Raw genomic sequence first — 18179 nt, forward strand, 5'->3', positions numbered from 1 at the left:
GCCCAGTGGTCCTGCCTTTCCATCTTCTCTCCACTTCCCCCAGGGCCAGGGCCCTCCCAGTGGCTATAGTCAGCTATGTCACCGAGGCTGCGGTGCTTCAGAATGTCACCTCTCATTGAGGGCACTGGCTCTAACACTTTAGAGTCCACCATGCGCAGTCACCCCCTGAGCTCCTGCTTTGTGCTGTCATGAAGCACGCAGCCCTGGGGACACAAACTCACACAAGATATAGCTCTGCCTGGAAATGGGAGTCCGAGAAGGTCTCTGTCTTGGGAAGGTGACATTTGAGCCCAGACACAGAGGAGGTTGGGAGGTCTGGGGAAAATGTTCCAGAGAAGAGGGTAGCCTCTATCCCAGTTCAGCCCACATAGGCTGGTGGGACCACCCCACAGAGGGCTTTGGAGGCCAGAAGAAGACATTTAGACTTCATCGCTGGGTAGTGGGGACCCCTGAGGGGTTTTAAGCAGGGGATGCTGAGGGTGTGTGTTCCAGAAAGCTCTCTCCAGCAGCAGTGTGTGTGGGCGGGACTGATAGCCAGTTAGGAGGCCATTGGAAAGGCTGGAGTGGGGGAGGGTCTGGAGGGTGGGGTGGCATGGAGAGGGAGGGAGCTGCTTGCGAGGCAGGGATGTGGGTTCTGGCCAGGGCAAGTTGTGCTGGGCATGGTCCACCCTGCTTTTTTTTTTAAAAACATGGGTGTTTATATTAATTGTGAGATTTTTGGCATTCATTTTGATTTTTTAAAAATATGGGACTAGGCCAGGCACAGTGGCTCGCGCCTGTAATCCCAGCACTTTGGGGGGCCGAGTTGGGCGGATCACAAGGTCAGGAGATCGAGGCCATCCTGGCTAACACGGTGAAACCCCTTCTCTACTAAAAAATACAAAAAATTAGCCGGGCATGGTGGCGGGCACCTGTAGTCCCAGCTACTGGGGAGGCTGAGGCAGGAGAATGTTGTGAACCCGGGAGGCGGAGCTTGCAGTGAGCTTGCAGAGATCACGCCACTGTGCTCCACTCTGAGTGACAGAGCGAGACTGCATCTCAAAATAAATAAATAAATAAAAAGGGACTAAAATATTATTTATATTGATAACTGAGTTTATGGCATTTTTGTCCCTGCGAGTACCTCATTCACCTCACCCTAGCCCTGCGGGCTGCTGGGATACAGGAGGCAGCTGAGGGTTTTGCCAACTTCTCTGATGTGGGCAGCTTGGAGGACCATGGCATCACAGATCAGGAAGGGGCTTGAGGAAGAGGAGCAGGTTGGAGCTGATGGCTTGAGGGGCCCTAGGGCTGATCTTGGGGTTGGGCACGCAGTGAGCGCCCAGAAATGCTGCTGTCAGCCGGCACCACTTGCCACGTAGAGGGCCATCCATGCGCAGTTCTTTAGCCTGGACAATTGGTCACTCCCTGGAGCCTCGGCCCATCCTTGGCCCATCTGACCCTGTCTTCCTTCCCCAGCACCACCAAGCGCCCCAAGTCCATCGATGACAGCGAGATGGAGAGCCCAGTCGACGACGTGTTCTATCCCGGGACAGGCCGTTCCCCAGCAGCTGGCAGCAGCCAGTCTAGCGGGTGGCCCAACGATGTGGATGCAGGTATGGGTGCGGGGGATCCTGAGCAGAGCAAGGGAAGCCCAGAGCCTTTTTATCCCCCTCTCAGTTTACCTGGTGAGCCTCCCACCAGTTGTCCCCCTGTCGGGGGGCATTACCCATCTGTTTTCTTGCCTCCTGATCTTCCAGGGAGGGCAGAGCAGGCTGAAGGAAGGGAGTGGAGGCGAGGAGGGATGCTGTCAGAGTCAGCAGTAGAGCCCGTGGTATGGTGGTGGGAAGCAGAGGGACTGCTAAGCCTCTGGTACCCCACAGTGGGATGGCCGCAGCCCCTCCTGCTATTTCTCTAGAGAGGTTGCCCCACCCTGTGGCCTCATGGTTTAAAGCAGTTTGACACCCTGGGCACTCATGACATCTGGGGGCTCATCATTCTGTGTAGGGGGATTGTTCTGTGCATGGCAGGATGTTTAGCAGCATCCCTGGCCTCCACCTACAAGATGCCAGCAACAGAATCACCCCCAGTTTTGATGACCAAAAATGCCTCCAGACATTGTCAAACGTCCCCTTGTGGGACAGAATCCTCCCAGGATGAGAACCACTGGTCTCAAGGGCCCAGCTTTACAGAGAGAGGCTCAGAGTCTAGTGAAGAATGAGCAGAGTCCTTTTGAGGCCAGGCAGGGAAGCCAGCGAAGGGGAGAGAGTACAGAAGCAACCAGCTCAGACCTTCCCAGTCCCCTCTAGGACTCCTCTTCCTGTTGAACCCACCCCCCTTCACCTCTGTTCTTGACTGAGGGTGCAGACAGACCTGGAGAGGACTCTGGAAGAGAGCATGTAATACGTGCGTGTGTGTGTACATGTGCATGAGCACACGTGTGTGAGGAGGCTGGCTGCAGGAGCCCCCCGCTGATGTGCCAGTGGTACAGCCTGTGTTTATCCTCACTGTGGGTGTGACAGGGCCTGGGAGTGCAGACTCACGCGTGTGGGTTGTGCACAGGGCATGTCTGCTCTGGACAGGCCTGGGCCCTGAGCATCATTCTCCTCCTCCAGAAGATGAGGTTCTGACCTTTGTGTGATGGTTTCTTTGATGTGATGGTTTCCAGATATGCCCCTACTGGGAAGGGCCAAGTGGGCAGGCAGAGGCTGGGGTGGAGCAGGATGGGGCTGGGAGGCACTCCTGCTTTTCTGCTGCCCCAGAACAAATGCAAGTTCCAGCAGCTTCTCTTCCTCCTGGGAGGAGAAAAGGAGGGCTTGCCTCCAGGCCTCAGGCTGAGGGAGTAGGCTGGAGACCCTCTAGACGGCCAGGAGAGGCTGGCCTCTGTGAGAAGGCTTCCTTGTGTGACTCTGGGGTCCCTCCCAGGGTCTCCTCGTGGCAGGCAGGGACTTGGGCCAGCATGGGCCACATGCTTCCCTAGGGGAGCCTTGAGAGGCGGAGAGAGGAGTTGAGAAGGCCCGGGAGACTCTTGGGCTACATCCTGGGTCCCTGGCCAGGGCTTCAGTAGGTGATCCCTTCTGCAAGGACTGCCCCTGGGGTGCATAGAGAGCTGTGTCTGCAGCTGGCTCCTGAGGCAAGGGCTCCTGGGCTCCTCTGCCCAGACCTAGTTCCTGAGGAGCCCCCCTCTTCCTGACTCCTGCTCTCTCCTTGGCTGTTTGCTTTTGTGCCTGCCATTTCTGCATTTCTGCTCCTTCTGGCAGTCCTGCCACGCACGGCCCCCCAACATCCTTCTGCAGCACCCCCAGCTCCCTTTCCCCCTCACCCCGCTGTGTGTTGTTTCCCTGGGCTGCGACAAATCGCCAATTAAGCAGCCCAGCTGCAGGACAGTGAACAGCTGGGGAGGCACTGTGCGGCCGTGGGGACAGCTGTGCACAGCTGGTAGGATGCTCCCCCCTCCCCACCGTGCCAGCTATCAGGTGGCACACAGCTGCTGCCAGATAACACCTCTGCTGGCGGCTGGGAGTTCGCCCTTCCCCCGTCCCTTCCCTCTGCAGTTAAGATGGCTCTTTATTTCTCTGTTCTGCAGCCCCTCCACCCCTCACTCAAACTGACTCGATTTGTCCCCCAAGGATGGTAGCTCTAGAGATCTGCCCCAACTCTACTGTATCCCCCCCAACCTGGGTACAACCTTAAAGCTCAGCCCAAGATGGAAGAACCTGGCCCCCTGGGGACCCTGCTTTGTCATTTGGATGCTATGGCCACTGGGCAGAGATGAATTTCTAAAGACAGACTTCAAACAAGGTGTTCTCTGTGCCCTTGTTTCATGCTGAATGCCACCCACACCTCTGGCACCAGAAGAAGGGCAGAGCCCTGAAATTACCCATCTTGTGGTAGCTGAGTTTCTGGGTCCTCTGGCTGGGGGAGTCCTCTCCCCTCTGGCTCTGCCTCCACAGCCCGGCTAGGCCTGAGCAGCCCGAGGACTCTCCAGGTCCTCTGGCCCCTGTCCCTGCTGTCTCGTTGGGCATTGTGTCCCTCCTGAGGGCTCATGGCTGTGTGTTCCCTTCCCTAAACGGGGCCCTGGCTTCTTTCCACCAGAATCTCCCATTGCCCAGGGCACCATGGCATAGACCCCAGCCTGTCTCTCCCAAACTTACCCCTTCCCGGCTCTCAAGCTGGCGCCCTGGGGTTCCTCCTGCACTCCTTTCCCGATGTCGGTCCTGCATCCCACCCTTTCACTTCATTACCTGCTTGCCAGGGCACAGGCTGGGCCCCTTGCTCACCCCCTGCCTGGCACACACCACCCCACATTACTCAGGGGCCTCGTTTTCCTCTCTGGTCAGAAGCACCCCTTGGCTGGCCTACACACAGGGCCTCGGAACCAGGCCCAGAACAAGGCCTGGGACTGGGCAAGGAGCAGCAGGAGGGAGCACAGTAGAGGAAGGGGCGGTGGGGAGGGGCTGAGGAAAGAAGGAGCAAGCTGCTGGCTTCCCGCCTTCCCTGCGCCCACCCCAGCCCAGCTAAATCTGCCCTGTGTTGCTGCTTCCTCCCCCCAGGCCCGGCTTCTCTAAAGAAGTCAGGAAAGCTGGACTTCTGCAGTGCCCTCTCCTCTCAGGGCAGCTCCCCGCGCATGGCTTTCACCCACCACCCGCTGCCTGTGCTTGCTGGAGTCAGACCAGGTGAGAAATGGGGGGCCCCGGAGGGGGGCAGTTGGGGAGGTGGCTGAGTGTCTAGGGGCAGCTGGCCAGGTGAAGGGGCCAGGGCTGACCCCGAGTGACAGCCCCAAGCTCTCTGAGTAAGATGTGGTGCGGCAGCACCATGTGGTGGGCATGGGAACCGGCCCCTACTTCACGTGGCACCCCATGGAGGACCAGGCTGGGCCCCTGGGCTGTCCACCTGGCTCCTGAGCAACCTCCCACTTCTCATTCCTCGCGTGCGTGGGTGCTACATACAACACAAGCCTGTCCCGACGCCTCCCCAACTCTGGCCCAGTTCTCCTTTTGTCCTGCCAACTATGGGCGGGAAGTCACAGCCTTCTCCCCTGCCCTCCTGCTGGCTCTTCTCTCTTAGCTCCTGGCTGAGCCCGGGCTCTGGTTGTTTCCCAGCGTGAGCCCCGGTTGGTGTGGGGCCTGGATGGAGAAGAGTACTCCTAAGGAGCCCAGGCTCCTGCGGCAAGTAGCTCCCTTGTCTGGGCCTCCCTGCCACTTTCTAGAAAGGAAGGGCTGGGTTTAGGGAGCAGGTGGTACCTGGGCTGCTCTCCAGGAAAAGGAACCGCCCACTGCCGTGCGGCTGCGGTCTGACTTCAGTGTCCCAGCTGAGAAGGTGCTCAGGATGAGAACACCTAGGTCGCCCTGAGGAGATAGGATCAGGCAGGAGGCTGTGGGAGCTGAGACCTCAGCCCTGTCACTCCTTCCCTTTCTTCTTCCCTCTCTGGGCACCCACCTGGCAGCAAGAGGCCTGGACTTTTTCTGGACATGGCCCTGTGTCCGCCTGCCATCTCCTGGGCTTGTATGTAGGACACAGAAAACGAGGAGGTTTACCTCCTGGCTTCCTCCTTGGGGCTTCCTGGCTGGGAGCCCAGAGGCAACCGGTGCTGGGGCAGGGTGTGGTGGCCGCAAGGTGGGGGCGGGGAGCCCAGGCCCTCTGCACAGGCAGCAGGAGGGCGCAGGCCTGGCTCCTCCAGCTCCAACTCAGCTTTTATGAACTCCAGAGAGAAGCCAAGTTTCCTCAGCCCCCTAATGAAACCGAGAGCAAGAGCGAGCTGATTGGAAACAGACGGGAGGGGGAAGAGCTGGGGCCTGGTCTGGGTTGGCAATTGTGTGTGCAAGAACGCGTATGTGAGGACACGTGTGTGAGAGTGATGGGGCTGAGCACATGAGAACACCACCTAGGTGGCGGTGGCTGGGTGCACACCAGCTTGCACTCAGGAGATGTGTGTGCATATGTCAGATGGCCATCCTGAGCAGACACTGGCTTTGTCTTCATCCAGAGCCCCAGGGAACCCTCTGCCTCCTCTTGTCCACCACCCAGTCTCCCGCCCAGGGCCTGAATTAGGCAGGACTAGTGAGGCACTCACCTTAGGTGCAGAGTGTCAGCAAGTATCAACTCAGTCATCAAGATAAATCATATTTTAATGGAACATGTTTTTAAAATCCAAACTTTGCAGAAAAAAGGGTATGATGAGCACATACTAGGTGTTTTTTTGTTGTTGTTTTTGTTTTGTTTTGTTTAAGACAGTTTCCTGCTCTATTACTCAGGCTGAATGCAGTGGTACGATTATAGCTCACTGAAGCCTTGAACTCCCAGACTCAAGTGATCCCTCCTGTGTGCCACCCTGGCTAATTTTTAAATGTTTGTTGTAGAGACGGGGTCTTGCTATATTTCTCAGGCTGACCTCCAACTCCTGGATCAAGTGATCCTCCCACCTTGGCCTCCCAAAGCACTGGGATTACAGGTATGAGCCACAGCACTCAGCCATGTCTTTGTTTAAAATGATTTAAAATGTTGAGGCTGGGCACAGTGGCTTATGCTTGTAATCCCTATGCTTTGGGAGGCCAAGGCAGGAAGACTGCTTGAGGCCAGGAGTTTGAGGCTGCAGTAAGCTGTGATCACGCCACTGCACTCCAGCCTGATGACAGGGCGAGATCCCGTTTCTATCTGAAAAATCTTGGCCGGGTGCGGTGGCTCACGCCTATAATCCCAGCACTTTGGGAGGCCGAGGTGGGCGGATCATGAGGTCAAGAGATCGAGACCATCCTGGCTAACACGGTGAAACCCCGTTTCTACTAAAAATACAAAAAATTAGCAGGGCATAGTGGCAGGTGCCTGTAGTCCCAGCTACTCAGGAGGCTGAGGCAGGAGAATGGCATGAACCCGGGAGGTGGAGCTTGCAGTGAGCCGAGACTACGCCACTGCACTCCAGCCTGGATGACAAAGCAAGACTCCATCTCAAAAAAAAAAAAAAAAAAAAAAAAAATTTAGACTGAGCACAGTGGCTCATGCCTGTAATCCCAACATGTTGGTAGGCCAAGGCAGGCGAATCACTTGAGCCCAGGAGTTTGAGATTAGCCAGGGCAATATGGCAAAATCTCATCTCTAGAAAAAAAAATGCAAAAATCTGCCAGGCGTGGTGGCATGCACCTGTAGTGCTGGTTACTTGGGGGGCTGAGGCGGGAGGACTGCATGAGCCCGGGAGGATCGCTTGCAGTGATTCGTGTTTGTGCCACTGCACAGAGTGAGACCCTGTCTCAAATAATAATAATACTTTTTTAAAAAGCCAAATAAAATAAAGACAAGATCCTACCCTGCCTCATCTGCCTCATCCTAATCTCCCAGCGCTGGTTGTGATCAAACTTTATTTACAAAAACAAATGACTGGCCTTTGGACCCTAGTTTGCCGATTTTATTATTTATTTATATTGCATTAAAACTGATGACTGACTTTTTTTGTGCTGCCTTAACTTTTGTGCCTGTGGCGGCTGCCTCACCTGCTCAGGATCCTCAGGACCCTCAGCCCTCTGACCTGCAGCTCCCCTCCTCTCCTGTCCCTCCCACTGGCTGCCTCCTTGGCCCTGACGCCCTTTTTTCCCTGCCCACGTGCATGCAGGGAGCCCCCGGGCCACAGCGTCAGCCCTGCACTTCCCCTCCACGTCCATCATCCAGCAGTCGAGCCCGTATTTCACGCACCCGACCATCCGCTACCACCACCACCACGGGCAGGACTCACTGAAGGAGTTTGTGCAGTTTGTGTGCTCGGATGGCTCGGGCCAGGCCACCGGACAGGTGAGTCCAGAGGGCCCCAGGAGCCCAGCTACAGCCTCATCTCCACATCTATCTGTCTGTCTCAGGGCTCACAGGGAGAGGGCCCAAAAGCCAGGAGCCCGCCTGGGGCTGGAGCAGCAGGGAGCCGGTAGTACCAAACGCCTCGATTTTCTGGGTCTGGGGGCGGGGGTCTGTGTATTATGCCAGGGCCTGTCTATCATGGTCTGGAGAGGTGGGGGCAGCATCTGGGCCCCTTTGCTCAGGCTCCTTGCCCTTCCCATGGTCCTTGCCCCCTCAGCAGGAGTGAACTCATGATCCAACTCAGATCTGGACTCCGACCTCCCAGCACTCCTCTTAAACTTTGGAACTGCAAGGATTTGCTAGATTCTAGACCAGGGTTTCCCCAGTATCAGCACTGTTGACATTTGGGGCTGTTTATTCACTATTGTGTGAGACCATCCTGTGCACTGTAGGATGTTGAGCAATATCCCTGGCCTCCACCTGCTAGATGCCAGGAACACCTCCTTCTCCCCAGTCTTAATAATAAAAAAAAAGTCTCCAGATTTCAATGTGCCCAGGAGGGCAAGACTATCCCTAGTGACGAGCACTGTGTCAAGGGAAAGCCCCGATCCACATAGCTGCCAATGAGACCACTGTTGGCAAGACTTTTAACAAAGGTTTCCCGGGACGGTCCCGGTTCTAGAGTGAAACCCTGCTGCTCCTCAGCCCTGGGAGACACACTGGCTCCCCCCGGAGCCCTTCTCTGTCACTGAGGAGCAGAAACTCAGGGTTGCTCAGCGAAAGAATGATCCCAGGAGTGGTGGGCCAGAGATGACCCTTCAGTGGGACAGTGGTCCCTGGTTGGAATGTGGAGGTTTCTAGACCTCTGGGAAAAGTCCAGAGCCTCAGCAGCATGCTGTAATAGGAGAAGCTCCAGCTTCTCTGTAGCCAGCCCTCCCAGTCTGGAAGCCTGCTGTGAGAGGTCAGGCAGGGAGGATGCTCAAAGGGCTGTGGTGGGGAAAGGCATCCCAGAAGTCCACACCAGTGGCTGCCTGCTGCCACCAGCCCCATGCTGCCTTGGTGTGCTCTGGCAGAGTGAGCATTTGCTAAGTGCTGGTGTATTGATATGCGGCAGGGCTGTGGCTCCGCCTTCTCGCTCTGTCCGTAAGGGAAGCCAGTCCTCTTCCCTCCCTCCTGTTCCCCTCCTGCTGCTTTCCTCCTCATCTTCCTTCCCCCTTTGCCCTTCAAGGATTTCTCTTGGCTGACTCTGCAGCTCCTTAGTGTACTGGTAGCTTCGCCCACCTCTCTGGACAAGCTCTGTCCACTTTTAGGGTCATGGAGGGAAGAGCAGACCTGACCTCTGACAGCTGCTGTGCTTGCATCAGAGATACCAGCAGAGTTCAAGGGGAGCTATCAGCCTATGCCTAGCCCCCAAGGGGCCTGGGGTCTGGGATATGTGGCAGAGAGGCCTGGAACATTAACTTACCTGCTTTCTCAACTACCAAGGCAGCCAGGATTTGGAGTCAAATTGAGGCTGGCCTAGAGACCAGGTTAGGCCAAGCAGCCAAACCTAACCATAGAACCCTTGAGAAAGTGGGTCATTTAGTCCTCTGGCCATTCTGAGCCTCTGGTCCTGAGGGCTAGGTCCTGAGCGTTTCCCTTGACTTGACTGTTCAAGATTGAGGACTCTGATATAGAGCCATAGTTTTTAAAAAAGACAGAGGACTCATTTTGCCTAGAAGTTTCTCTTCCTGAGGCAGGCACTTGCTCCGAGCAGACCATGGACAACAAAACACTGCAGACAGGAACTGCAAACAGGCACCTTGATTAAGCAAGGAGTGTGGCCCAGCTGGGGAGCAACCTCTTAGTTTCCTTGTGTGGCCTGTCCTACTGAAGAGAGGGAGAGGGGCTCAGTGAGGAGCCTGCTTGATGGGGCCCACCCCTGGCTTCTGGGAGGAGGCTAGAGACAGCACTGTGCTACACAAAAGGCTGATGCATAGCTGCAGAGAGCCAGAGGGCCCGGCTCCACCACTGATCCAGTGGGCAGGGAGTGGCAGTGCCCAGCTGTGCTTGCACTACAGCCACTGTTAAGCAGTGCTTCTCAGACTTGGCATGCGCGAGAGTCAACTAGAGCCCTGGCTAATGCACAGATGGCTGTGTCTCACCCCCAGAGCAACTGATTCAGCAGGTCTGGGATGGGGACTGAGAATTAGCATTTTTCCTAACTTCATAGGTGATGCTGATGCTGTTTCTAACCTCTTTGAGAATCAGAAGTCACAGATCAGTTTTGCAGGAAAATGTCTGCATAGAAGAATTTTAGGCTGGGCGCGGTGGCTCACACCTGTAATCCTAGCACTTTGGGAGGGTGAGGCAGGCAGATGATTGCCTGAGCTCAGGAGTTCGAGACCAGTCTGGGCAACACGGTAAAACTCCTCCCTACTAAACCACAAAAAATTAGCCGGATGTGACTGCGTGTGCCTGTAGTCCCAGCTACTTGGGAGGCTGAGGCAGGAGAATCGCTTGAACCTGGGAGGCGGAGATTGCAGTGAGCCAAGATTACGCCATCGCACTCCAGCCTGGGCGACAGAGTGAGACTCCATCTCAAAAAAAAAAAAAAAAAAAAAAAGTGAGGAGCTATACCAGCTTCCGGCTCCTTCTAGCTCCTAACTCATGAGATTTTAAGGCACTACACGGTCACAAGACCTTGAGGTTTTTAAAACCTCAACTGTACCCCAATCAGAGCTGAGACATGCCAGCCTGGTTGGAATTTACATCTAGAAACTGAATATTGTAAATCAGCAGGTTTCAATGTCTGGCCATATCAGGCAGGGATTAGCATTATCAGGTGGGATTAACAATTTAGATACTCCTGGGGGAGACAGGCTCTGAAGCTGGAGGAAGGCAGAGGCCGCCTTGGGGTTGCTTGGAAGGCCTCTGTGTCCCAGCCCCCGGGGAGCGTGAGCTCAGGACACCTGGAGAGGAGGAGTGAGGCTGTGATCAGACCATCCCATTCCCTCCTTCTAGGAAGGCATGGAGATGAGGGGAGGCGTCGCATCACCTTTCTCTGCAGAGCTGCAAACCTCCGCGCTCTGACCTGCACTGTTACCTGGAACTGAGGGTCCCTTTCCAAAACAATACCCGCACAAAAGTTCTCCAGCCCAGGACACATATGGGGACCAGCAGCCAATGTTTGCTTTTGTCAGGGCCACTGAGAGTTGTCATCCTTGGAGTGGGCAGGAATGGGTCAAAGGAACCATTTAGAGGGACAATATGTCAGACCTAGATGCTGGTCATAGTGGTAAAAGAAAACAATGGGCAGAGAAGCTAGAGTTCAGAAGGGGGCGCTGCATAGGCCAGCCTGGGCTTCCGTGACTTTAAAGTGCAACAGGAAGGACAAGTCGATCCCACATGCTTTGTGGTACTTGGGTACTGCATGCTTCTGCCGACTCATTGGGGAGCTGGCAGGGATTGAGGGGGTGGCCTGTTCTGAAGGTTCCAGTGAGATCAAGAATGTCCTAGAGGAACAGGGCAGAGAAAGATAGGTTGTGATTCAGGGGATCTGGCTGGTCCCCACAGAGGGGACAGGGTTCTTTGAGCAGGCCTTGAAGGGTGTGGGAAATAGTTCTTCATACAGAGAGCTCCACAGCAAGCCAGCGTGCAGTCCTGCCTGCTCGGCCTGTGTTCTGGAAACCCCAGTTAGTTTGGAATGGGAAGTGCAAAGGGGCGGTAGGGGGTGGGCCGGTAGAGGCGTCCCCCATGGGGGCCTTGAATGCCCAACTGAGGAGATTGGACTTCATGTTGGGTGTAGCTGGGGCCGTGGAAGGTTCCAGAAGACTGGAGAAACCTGAGCTGATGTGGATTTTGGGGAGAGAATTGATGAGCCTGCTGGAAAGAATCCTAGCATCATCCCTGGAGTCAGACAGACATGGATGTGAATTCCAGGTCTGGCCAATTGCAGCTGGGTGACTTAGGATAAACCATTTAATGGCCCAGAGCCTCAGTTTCCTCAGTTGTGAAATAGGGAGAATAGAGCGTCCTTTGTGTCAAGGCTTTCCAGGGCGGGCCTATTAATGCTTGGACTGATGGTCCTTTTTTGTGGGGGCTGTCCTGTGCACTGCAGGATGTCGAGTAGCATCCTGGCCTCTACCCAGCCCCTCCAGCCCCTTTGTTGTGACAACTGAAAGTGTCTCCACACATTGCCAGTGTCTCCTTGAGGGGGACAGAATTACCCCTGGGTGAGAACGGATGCTTTCTGGGATGGGTCGGGAGTTATGCAACAGAACTAACGCACCTGGTCCAGGGCTGGACATTGAGGGTCCTGAGCTGATAACCACAGTTTCAGCACAGGGGAGCCCCACATACCAGCTCATTGTCATCGTCCAGCTGAAATCAGTAAGGACAGAAGGAGGCACTGGCTGGAGACATCAAGGGGATGGGCTCCTCGGGGCTTGCTCACCGATAGGAGGAGGAGTACACAGGATCCTCTCTGGGTCTCGAATCTGGGTGCCCAGAAGGGCGGAACTCTATCCCACAGGAGAGTTGCCAGTTTAGGATGAAAAGCACAGGCCAGGCCTTCCTGAGCCCACGCCTCAGTGGTCATCAGGGTCCTGTTCAGAGCAGCAGGAGGTGTGTGCCCAAACCTCCAGGGAGGTCTCTCCAGGGAACCTGCCTGGGAGAGGCAGGGGCACCTCTGTCTGTCCTTTGGCACCTATGTGTCCTGAAGCCAGAAGGCCAACCCACGCAAGGCCATGCACGGGGCCTGGAGGAGAAAATCCAGTTAGAAGCAAATGAGGGCATAAAGGACAAGGAATGCATCCTGGCGGCCGAGCATCCATGGTGTCTGAGGGCGTCCTACAGGGAAGTCCTCCTGAAGAACCTCACGGGCAGTAGAGTTGGCAGCGACGGATTTTCTTCCCTGGCCATTCTTGAGAGAACAGGTCAGCGCCCTACCACCCACAGGCAGTGAGGACCCAGGCTGCTGGAGCCGAGGACGAGCTCCCCAATTTCTGGTGGCCTCCTGAGGACATGTTATGGGGTGGGTGCTGGCAGGACTGCCGTCCTTGGTTGGGTGAACTGGCTCAGCCTGACAGCCCTCAGAGGGAGGCGGGCATGTGCTTTGGGGAACCGGGGGAGCAGGGTGAGCGCGCTCATCTTTCCTGCTGTAGGAGATGGTCTTCAGGAGTGTGAGAGTTCTAGGTGCAGCTGCACATATTTGCTAGGTGGCACATTTTGGTACCTAAAACATTTTCCCTAGGAAGTAACAAACCACCCGTCGAACACCCCTCCCTCCCTCCCACAACTTCAAAAGAGGACCAAAAAAAAAAAAAAAAAAAAAAAGAGAAACACCTGAGAGACCAAATAGAGGCCTTACACCCTCACCCATCCTGTGCCCTGGAGGAGAGGACCCGATCCTGGATCTTCCACCGGGAGCGCCCGCTCTCAGGAGCGAGCTGGCGCGGCCGCGCAGGGGAGCGTGTGTCTGTGTGTGATGTGCCTTCATGCGTCACTCTATTTATGTTGTTCGCAGCCCAACGGTAGCGGCCAGGGCAAAGTCCCGGGGTCATTTTTGCTACCGCCGCCGCCTCCAGTGGCCAGACCTGTGCCCCTTCCTATGCCTGATTCCAAATCCACCAGCACTGCCCCAGACGGCGCCGCCTTGACTCCTCCATCACCTTGTAAGTGGACGATGAAACCGAAACCACAACGCCCAGCGTCCCCGGCCCGTCCAAACAGTCTCCACTGCAAAAAGAAAAGCCTTCCCCCTCCCCACCACCAAAGCCCCTCAACCCAGAGCACCATGGATAAGAGCAGAGCCGAGCCCTCCAACCACAGCCTCCCTCCCGGGCCTCAGTTGCACCAGCCAGCACCCCACGAGCCCCCTGCCCGCTGCTCCCAGCCGGGGCCCCTGGCCCAGGCCCCTCTGGGGGGCGGGAGGGAGAGCACAGCGGGGGTGCGCAGGCCAGGGGTGCTGGCGGGGGTGGGAGGGGGCGGGGAGGCACAGCCATGCCATCTTCATGCCTGATTGCTGTTTTTTTTTTTTGTTTTTTGTTTTTGTTTTTTAATTTTTTTGTTGTTTCGTTGTTCCCCCCACACCAAGAAAATCAAATGTAACCACAAGGCGACGCCACCACCATCCCCTTTTTGCCTTGCCCCTCACCTCCATCCCTGGGCCCTTGGGCCTCAAAGACGCAGCAGGCCAGCCCCTGACCCCTTCCCCCTCAGTCTCACATTTGGTTTCTCGTTGTTCCTCTTTTTTTTTCCCCCTCCCATCCCTCTGCCCTCCCTTCTCCTCAATTCCTTTCCCAGGTTAGATGTTCCAAGGACAAGGGAGGGCTGTGGGCTTTGGCTTACTTCATCTCTCTCTGTCTCTCTTTCTTTTCTTTTCTTTTTTTTTCCTCTTAAACCAATGACAAATTTTGTCAAAGGGAAAAGAAGAAAAATCAGTCGAGAGGTCCCAGGTAGACCCGGCGTGAAGGACAGAGGATGGGGCGGGTGCTGTCTGTGGGCTAGGGTGGGCAGCTCTGGGGGTGGGCAGGCCACAGGCCAGGGCAGTTCGGTGGCGGCGGGAGGGGTGGCCCATCTCACACTGCTCTCCGCTCGCTCTGTCTCTCCTCCTTTCTCGTGGTTTGAGTTCTTTTCCCCTCTCCATCCTCTTCATGCCATCTTCCCATCTGCATCCGCCATAAGACATGAAGTCACAGTCATTGGAGGTGGGCAGGGTGGGGGATGGGAGCTGGGCTACAGGGTTTGGGGGCCACTTCTGGAGAGAGGTGGGCAGAATCTGGTGAGCATGGAGTCCCTGGGTGTGTCTGGTGCAGGGCAGCGGTGGGCCTCCCAGGTAACCTGTGATATTCCTTGCCTCCTCTGGGGGCATCTTCCCTTCTGGGGGTGCAGGGCCTGTTCCCTCTGGCAGAGCTCCATCTGGAAACCTGAGAGGAACTCAGAGCTGTTGGGATCATTTTGTCCTTGGGCCCCAGGATGGCTGCCCCCAGGCATCTGAGCCCTGGGGCTCTGCCAGGCTCTCCAGCCTCCTCCTCCTCTATTGCATTGGTCCTGGAACCACAGACCTGTTGGACCTGGTGCATCAGTCAGAGGAGGAGAATGCCATGGGCCTGAGCCTTGCTACCCCTGGGCCCAAGCCAGGCAGCCAGCTCCTAGGCCCCTCTCTGACCCTGCCCTACCTGGCTCAGCCCTCCATTGGGCACCCTTTGGGTTCCCCAAGCCTGCCTGCCTGGTCCTTGGGCCTGCCCAGGGTGGTAAGAGGTGTAGCATCTAGCTAGGCCACCCAGGTTGGAGAGGTAGCCTGGCTGGGAAGGCCTTCCCGAAGCAGGGTGGGGCCGGGCTGCCAAAGCCTCCCCTCTCCCGTGGCCCCTCTCTTCAGTACCTGAGAGGGGCCAGTGGGAAAGCAGGGGTATCCACTGAGGGTGCTTGTGGACCAGGACTATCCCCAGCCCTGCCCAGTGCCTCACTAGCAGGTGGAACTGGGTCCAAGGGACATTTGTCTCAGCCCCCAGGGCCTCTCCCTCATCCCAGCCGTGAAAAAGGATGCCTGGCTGAGACTGGCTTTGGAGTGGGGGTGTGTCGGGGGTGTAGTGTGTGTTCCTGGTCAGTGAGAAGATGAGAGTATCCCTCTGTAGTGGGGGGGCAGGCTCGGAGCCTGGCCTCCAGCTCGGATGCCCCTCTGGCCCGTCCTTCCCACTGCCAGCCTAAACCTGGGCAGCATGGTCTAACTCAGTCTCTCCCTCTCTCAGCAGCCCCGAGGGGCAGTGCCCAGGTGGGCCCCAAGGCCTGACAGGGTCTCTCCCTCTCTCCCCTGCTCCCCACAGCATTCGCAACGACAGGCGCCTCCTCTGCCAACCGGTTTGTCAGCATCGGACCCCGGGACGGCAACTTTCTGAACATCCCACAGCAGTCTCAGGTAGGAGACCCTGCCCACCACCTGGATGCAGGGACCAGGAGAGCAGGCAGGGTTGCAGGGCATCTTGGTGTTAGGGAAGAGCCTGGAGTCCTTGGGGCTAACGGAGAGAGAGGTCTGAGGCAGGGCTGGAGGGCCCAGGCTTTTGCACGCCCAGCTGAGCCTGTCTTCCCCAGGCAGCCCCCAGGCTCCCTGGCTAATCAGCTAATTGGATAATTAGCTCTGACAGCCCTGGCCCTGGGGAAGGCGGCCAAGGACCCAAGTCTAGAGACCCTCTGGGCCAGGCCTGGTGGAAGCAAAGATGGAAGCCTGAGGCCCATCAGGAGGAGAATAGAGTCTGCCTCACTGCTTTCACCCGCCCCGGCTGGAAGCCCTGGCCCCTAGCCCTTCCCTTTCCCCTGGCTTTGGGTGGGCTGGGTGACTGGTGGAGGAGGGACAGAGGGCCTGGTGGGCTGCGTGCCCAGAGACTGGCACTGAGGGCAGGGCAGGGCAGGCCGCTGCCCTAGAGGCCCCTCACCCAAGTCCTCAGGAGTCCTGTTAGGGAGAAGGCCAGCATGCTGGAGACCCCATCCTTGCTCCTATCTCCTGCTGACACCATCCCTAGTTCTCACAAGAAGACAGATCCCTGTCACAAGCAAGAGATAAGACAACTCTTAGCCCTCCAGGTGGAGACCCCAGAGGCCAGTGTGCACAGAGCCCAGTGCCCTTGGGGGCACAGGGAAGACCCATCTCAGGAGGAGGGCAGAGGCAGCTTTAGGGGGCCTGAGGCTTTTACAGCCCAGGGTTTTGAAAAATAACATGCAAATATCTTTCTTTTGCACATTTTACAAAAACACCTCCTTGGAGGTGTCCTCAGCTCTGGGAAATCCACCTCTGTCAAGAGCCCCTGGGGCCACCTCTCATCTCCTGCTCTGCCTCTCTCTGCTCTGGGGCCTGAGTCCAGAGCAAGTTGGTGGATGGAAGTTTTGTGTGTGGTTTGAGATTGTTTTTTTTTTTTTTTTTTTTTTTTTTTTCTTTTCCTTTCCTTCCCTCAAAAAAAAAAAAAAAAAAAGCCAAAAAACTTTGTCAAACTTCAAACTTCAGAGCTCCCTAGTGGCAAGGAGGGGAGGGGAAGAGAACTTCAACCCCCTCCAGCTTCCCACCCCCTTTCCCCAGAGTCACGTCTGACCCGTCTGGTTTCCAGGAGCAACCAGACATGATGTAACACCCAGATGAACTTGAACTTGGGGGTGTTGAGAAGAAAAACAATGGCTCCGAGCAGGGGCTGGAGCCAGCCCCCTCTGCTCTGTGCCAGGGAGGCCGAGAGAGCCCTGCTGGCAGAGGCGGGAGGGGGTGCCAGAGGAAGGGACAGCAGGCGGGCCTCCCCTCCTGGCTCTGGGCTGGCACCAGGCTACAGGGCTCCATTGCTCCCTCCCTCCTGCCGCCTGCCTGGGCTGCTCGCAGCTCTGCGGTCGGTCGTGCGCTCCGCTCCGGGGACCACTGCCACGAGCCCTCCCGGCTAACCCTGTTTCCACTGCCTCTTTTACTTTCTTTGCTCACTTTGCTTGGATGTTTGGGGGCCAAGTCAGAGTTTGAGGCAAGTTTGAGAAAGTTTGTCTCCCCCCATGTTCCCTGTGTCTTGGGCTCCAGGAGGTAGGAGGAAGGAGTCTCAGCGGGGATCCAGGGCCCCTGAGCAGGCAGGTGTGTCTGGGAGTGGTCGGGGGAGCTGGAGCTGGACAAGCAGAGCTGGAGCCCTCGGGCCTGGGGGCAGGCAGGCGGCTGCAACGGGCGCAGGGGGTACAACCGGGGGTGGTTTCCACAGTAACCAGTGACTTTAGCTGATCTCTGGAGCACCAGATGGAGAGAGAACAATAGAATGAGGGAAGAAAAGAGAATTTTAGCAATTTTGTCATTCCCTGGGCAGCGCTTTTTACTTAGTTTTAATCAATTTTGGACCTGGCTCAGGAAGTAGGGAGGGGTGAGCAGAGAAAGCCACTCTGTGCTTGGCAGCAGATCCCCCATTCCTGGGACCTTTGGGGAGGTGCTGGGGAGCCCCCTTGGGGCAGCCTTTGTCCCTAACTCCAGACCTGGAACCAGAGTCTTCCCTCCCTGAGGAGGACCCCCCAGTCTGAGCATTGGCAGTTGTCCCCAACTGTACAGCTCAGGAAACCCCAAAGGGGCCAGTGTGGGGCCCTGGCATGGTCTGCCAGGGGCAGATAGGGCAGGTGGGGCCCTCCCTGTCCTATTGTCCACAAGCCTCATTTGCCTGGTGAGGAGAGGGGTGGGCTCACCACCATAGCCAGCCTCCCCCTCAACCTCGGAGCAATGGCACAGGGTTCCTCTATAGTCTCCCCTTGGGAAGGGGGTCCCAGGGAACAGGCCCAAGCCTGTGGCGGGTGGGGGTCACCCAGCCCAGGCGGTTCCCACCCCCGGGCTTGGGCCAGAAGCCCAGGAGCTGGCTGCGGGCCGGTTCTCCCCCACCCACTCTGGGGATGCCTCAGACCTGGGTTTCCGCCTTAGCCTCACCAGGCTCCAGTGAGCCTCTGTT

General features: G+C 56.7%; 1 protein-coding gene across 5 annotated transcripts in view; it reads left to right on the plus strand.

Annotated features, from left to right (window-relative positions):
* NFIX (nuclear factor I X) overlaps positions 1 to 18179 on the plus strand; it is a 102323-nt gene that overhangs the window by 78225 nt on the left and 5919 nt on the right. For 3 of the 5 annotated variants that reach the window (XM_025367431.1, XM_025367432.1, XM_025367430.1), the window contains exons 6-10: positions 1459 to 1595; positions 4533 to 4655; positions 7583 to 7758; positions 13265 to 13412; positions 15564 to 15655. In XM_025367431.1, coding sequence (XP_025223216.1) covers positions 1459 to 1595; positions 4533 to 4655; positions 7583 to 7758; positions 13265 to 13412; positions 15564 to 15655 — 676 coding nt within the window. The remainder of the gene's footprint in view (positions 1 to 1458; positions 1596 to 4532; positions 4656 to 7582; positions 7759 to 13264; positions 13413 to 15563; positions 15656 to 18179) is intronic. The other 2 variants (XM_025367433.1, XM_025367434.1) reach the window with 1 other exon arrangement.

Source organism: Theropithecus gelada, chromosome 19 (assembly GCF_003255815.1).
Source record: "Theropithecus gelada isolate Dixy chromosome 19, Tgel_1.0, whole genome shotgun sequence".
Lineage (NCBI taxonomy): Eukaryota > Metazoa > Chordata > Mammalia > Primates > Cercopithecidae > Theropithecus > Theropithecus gelada.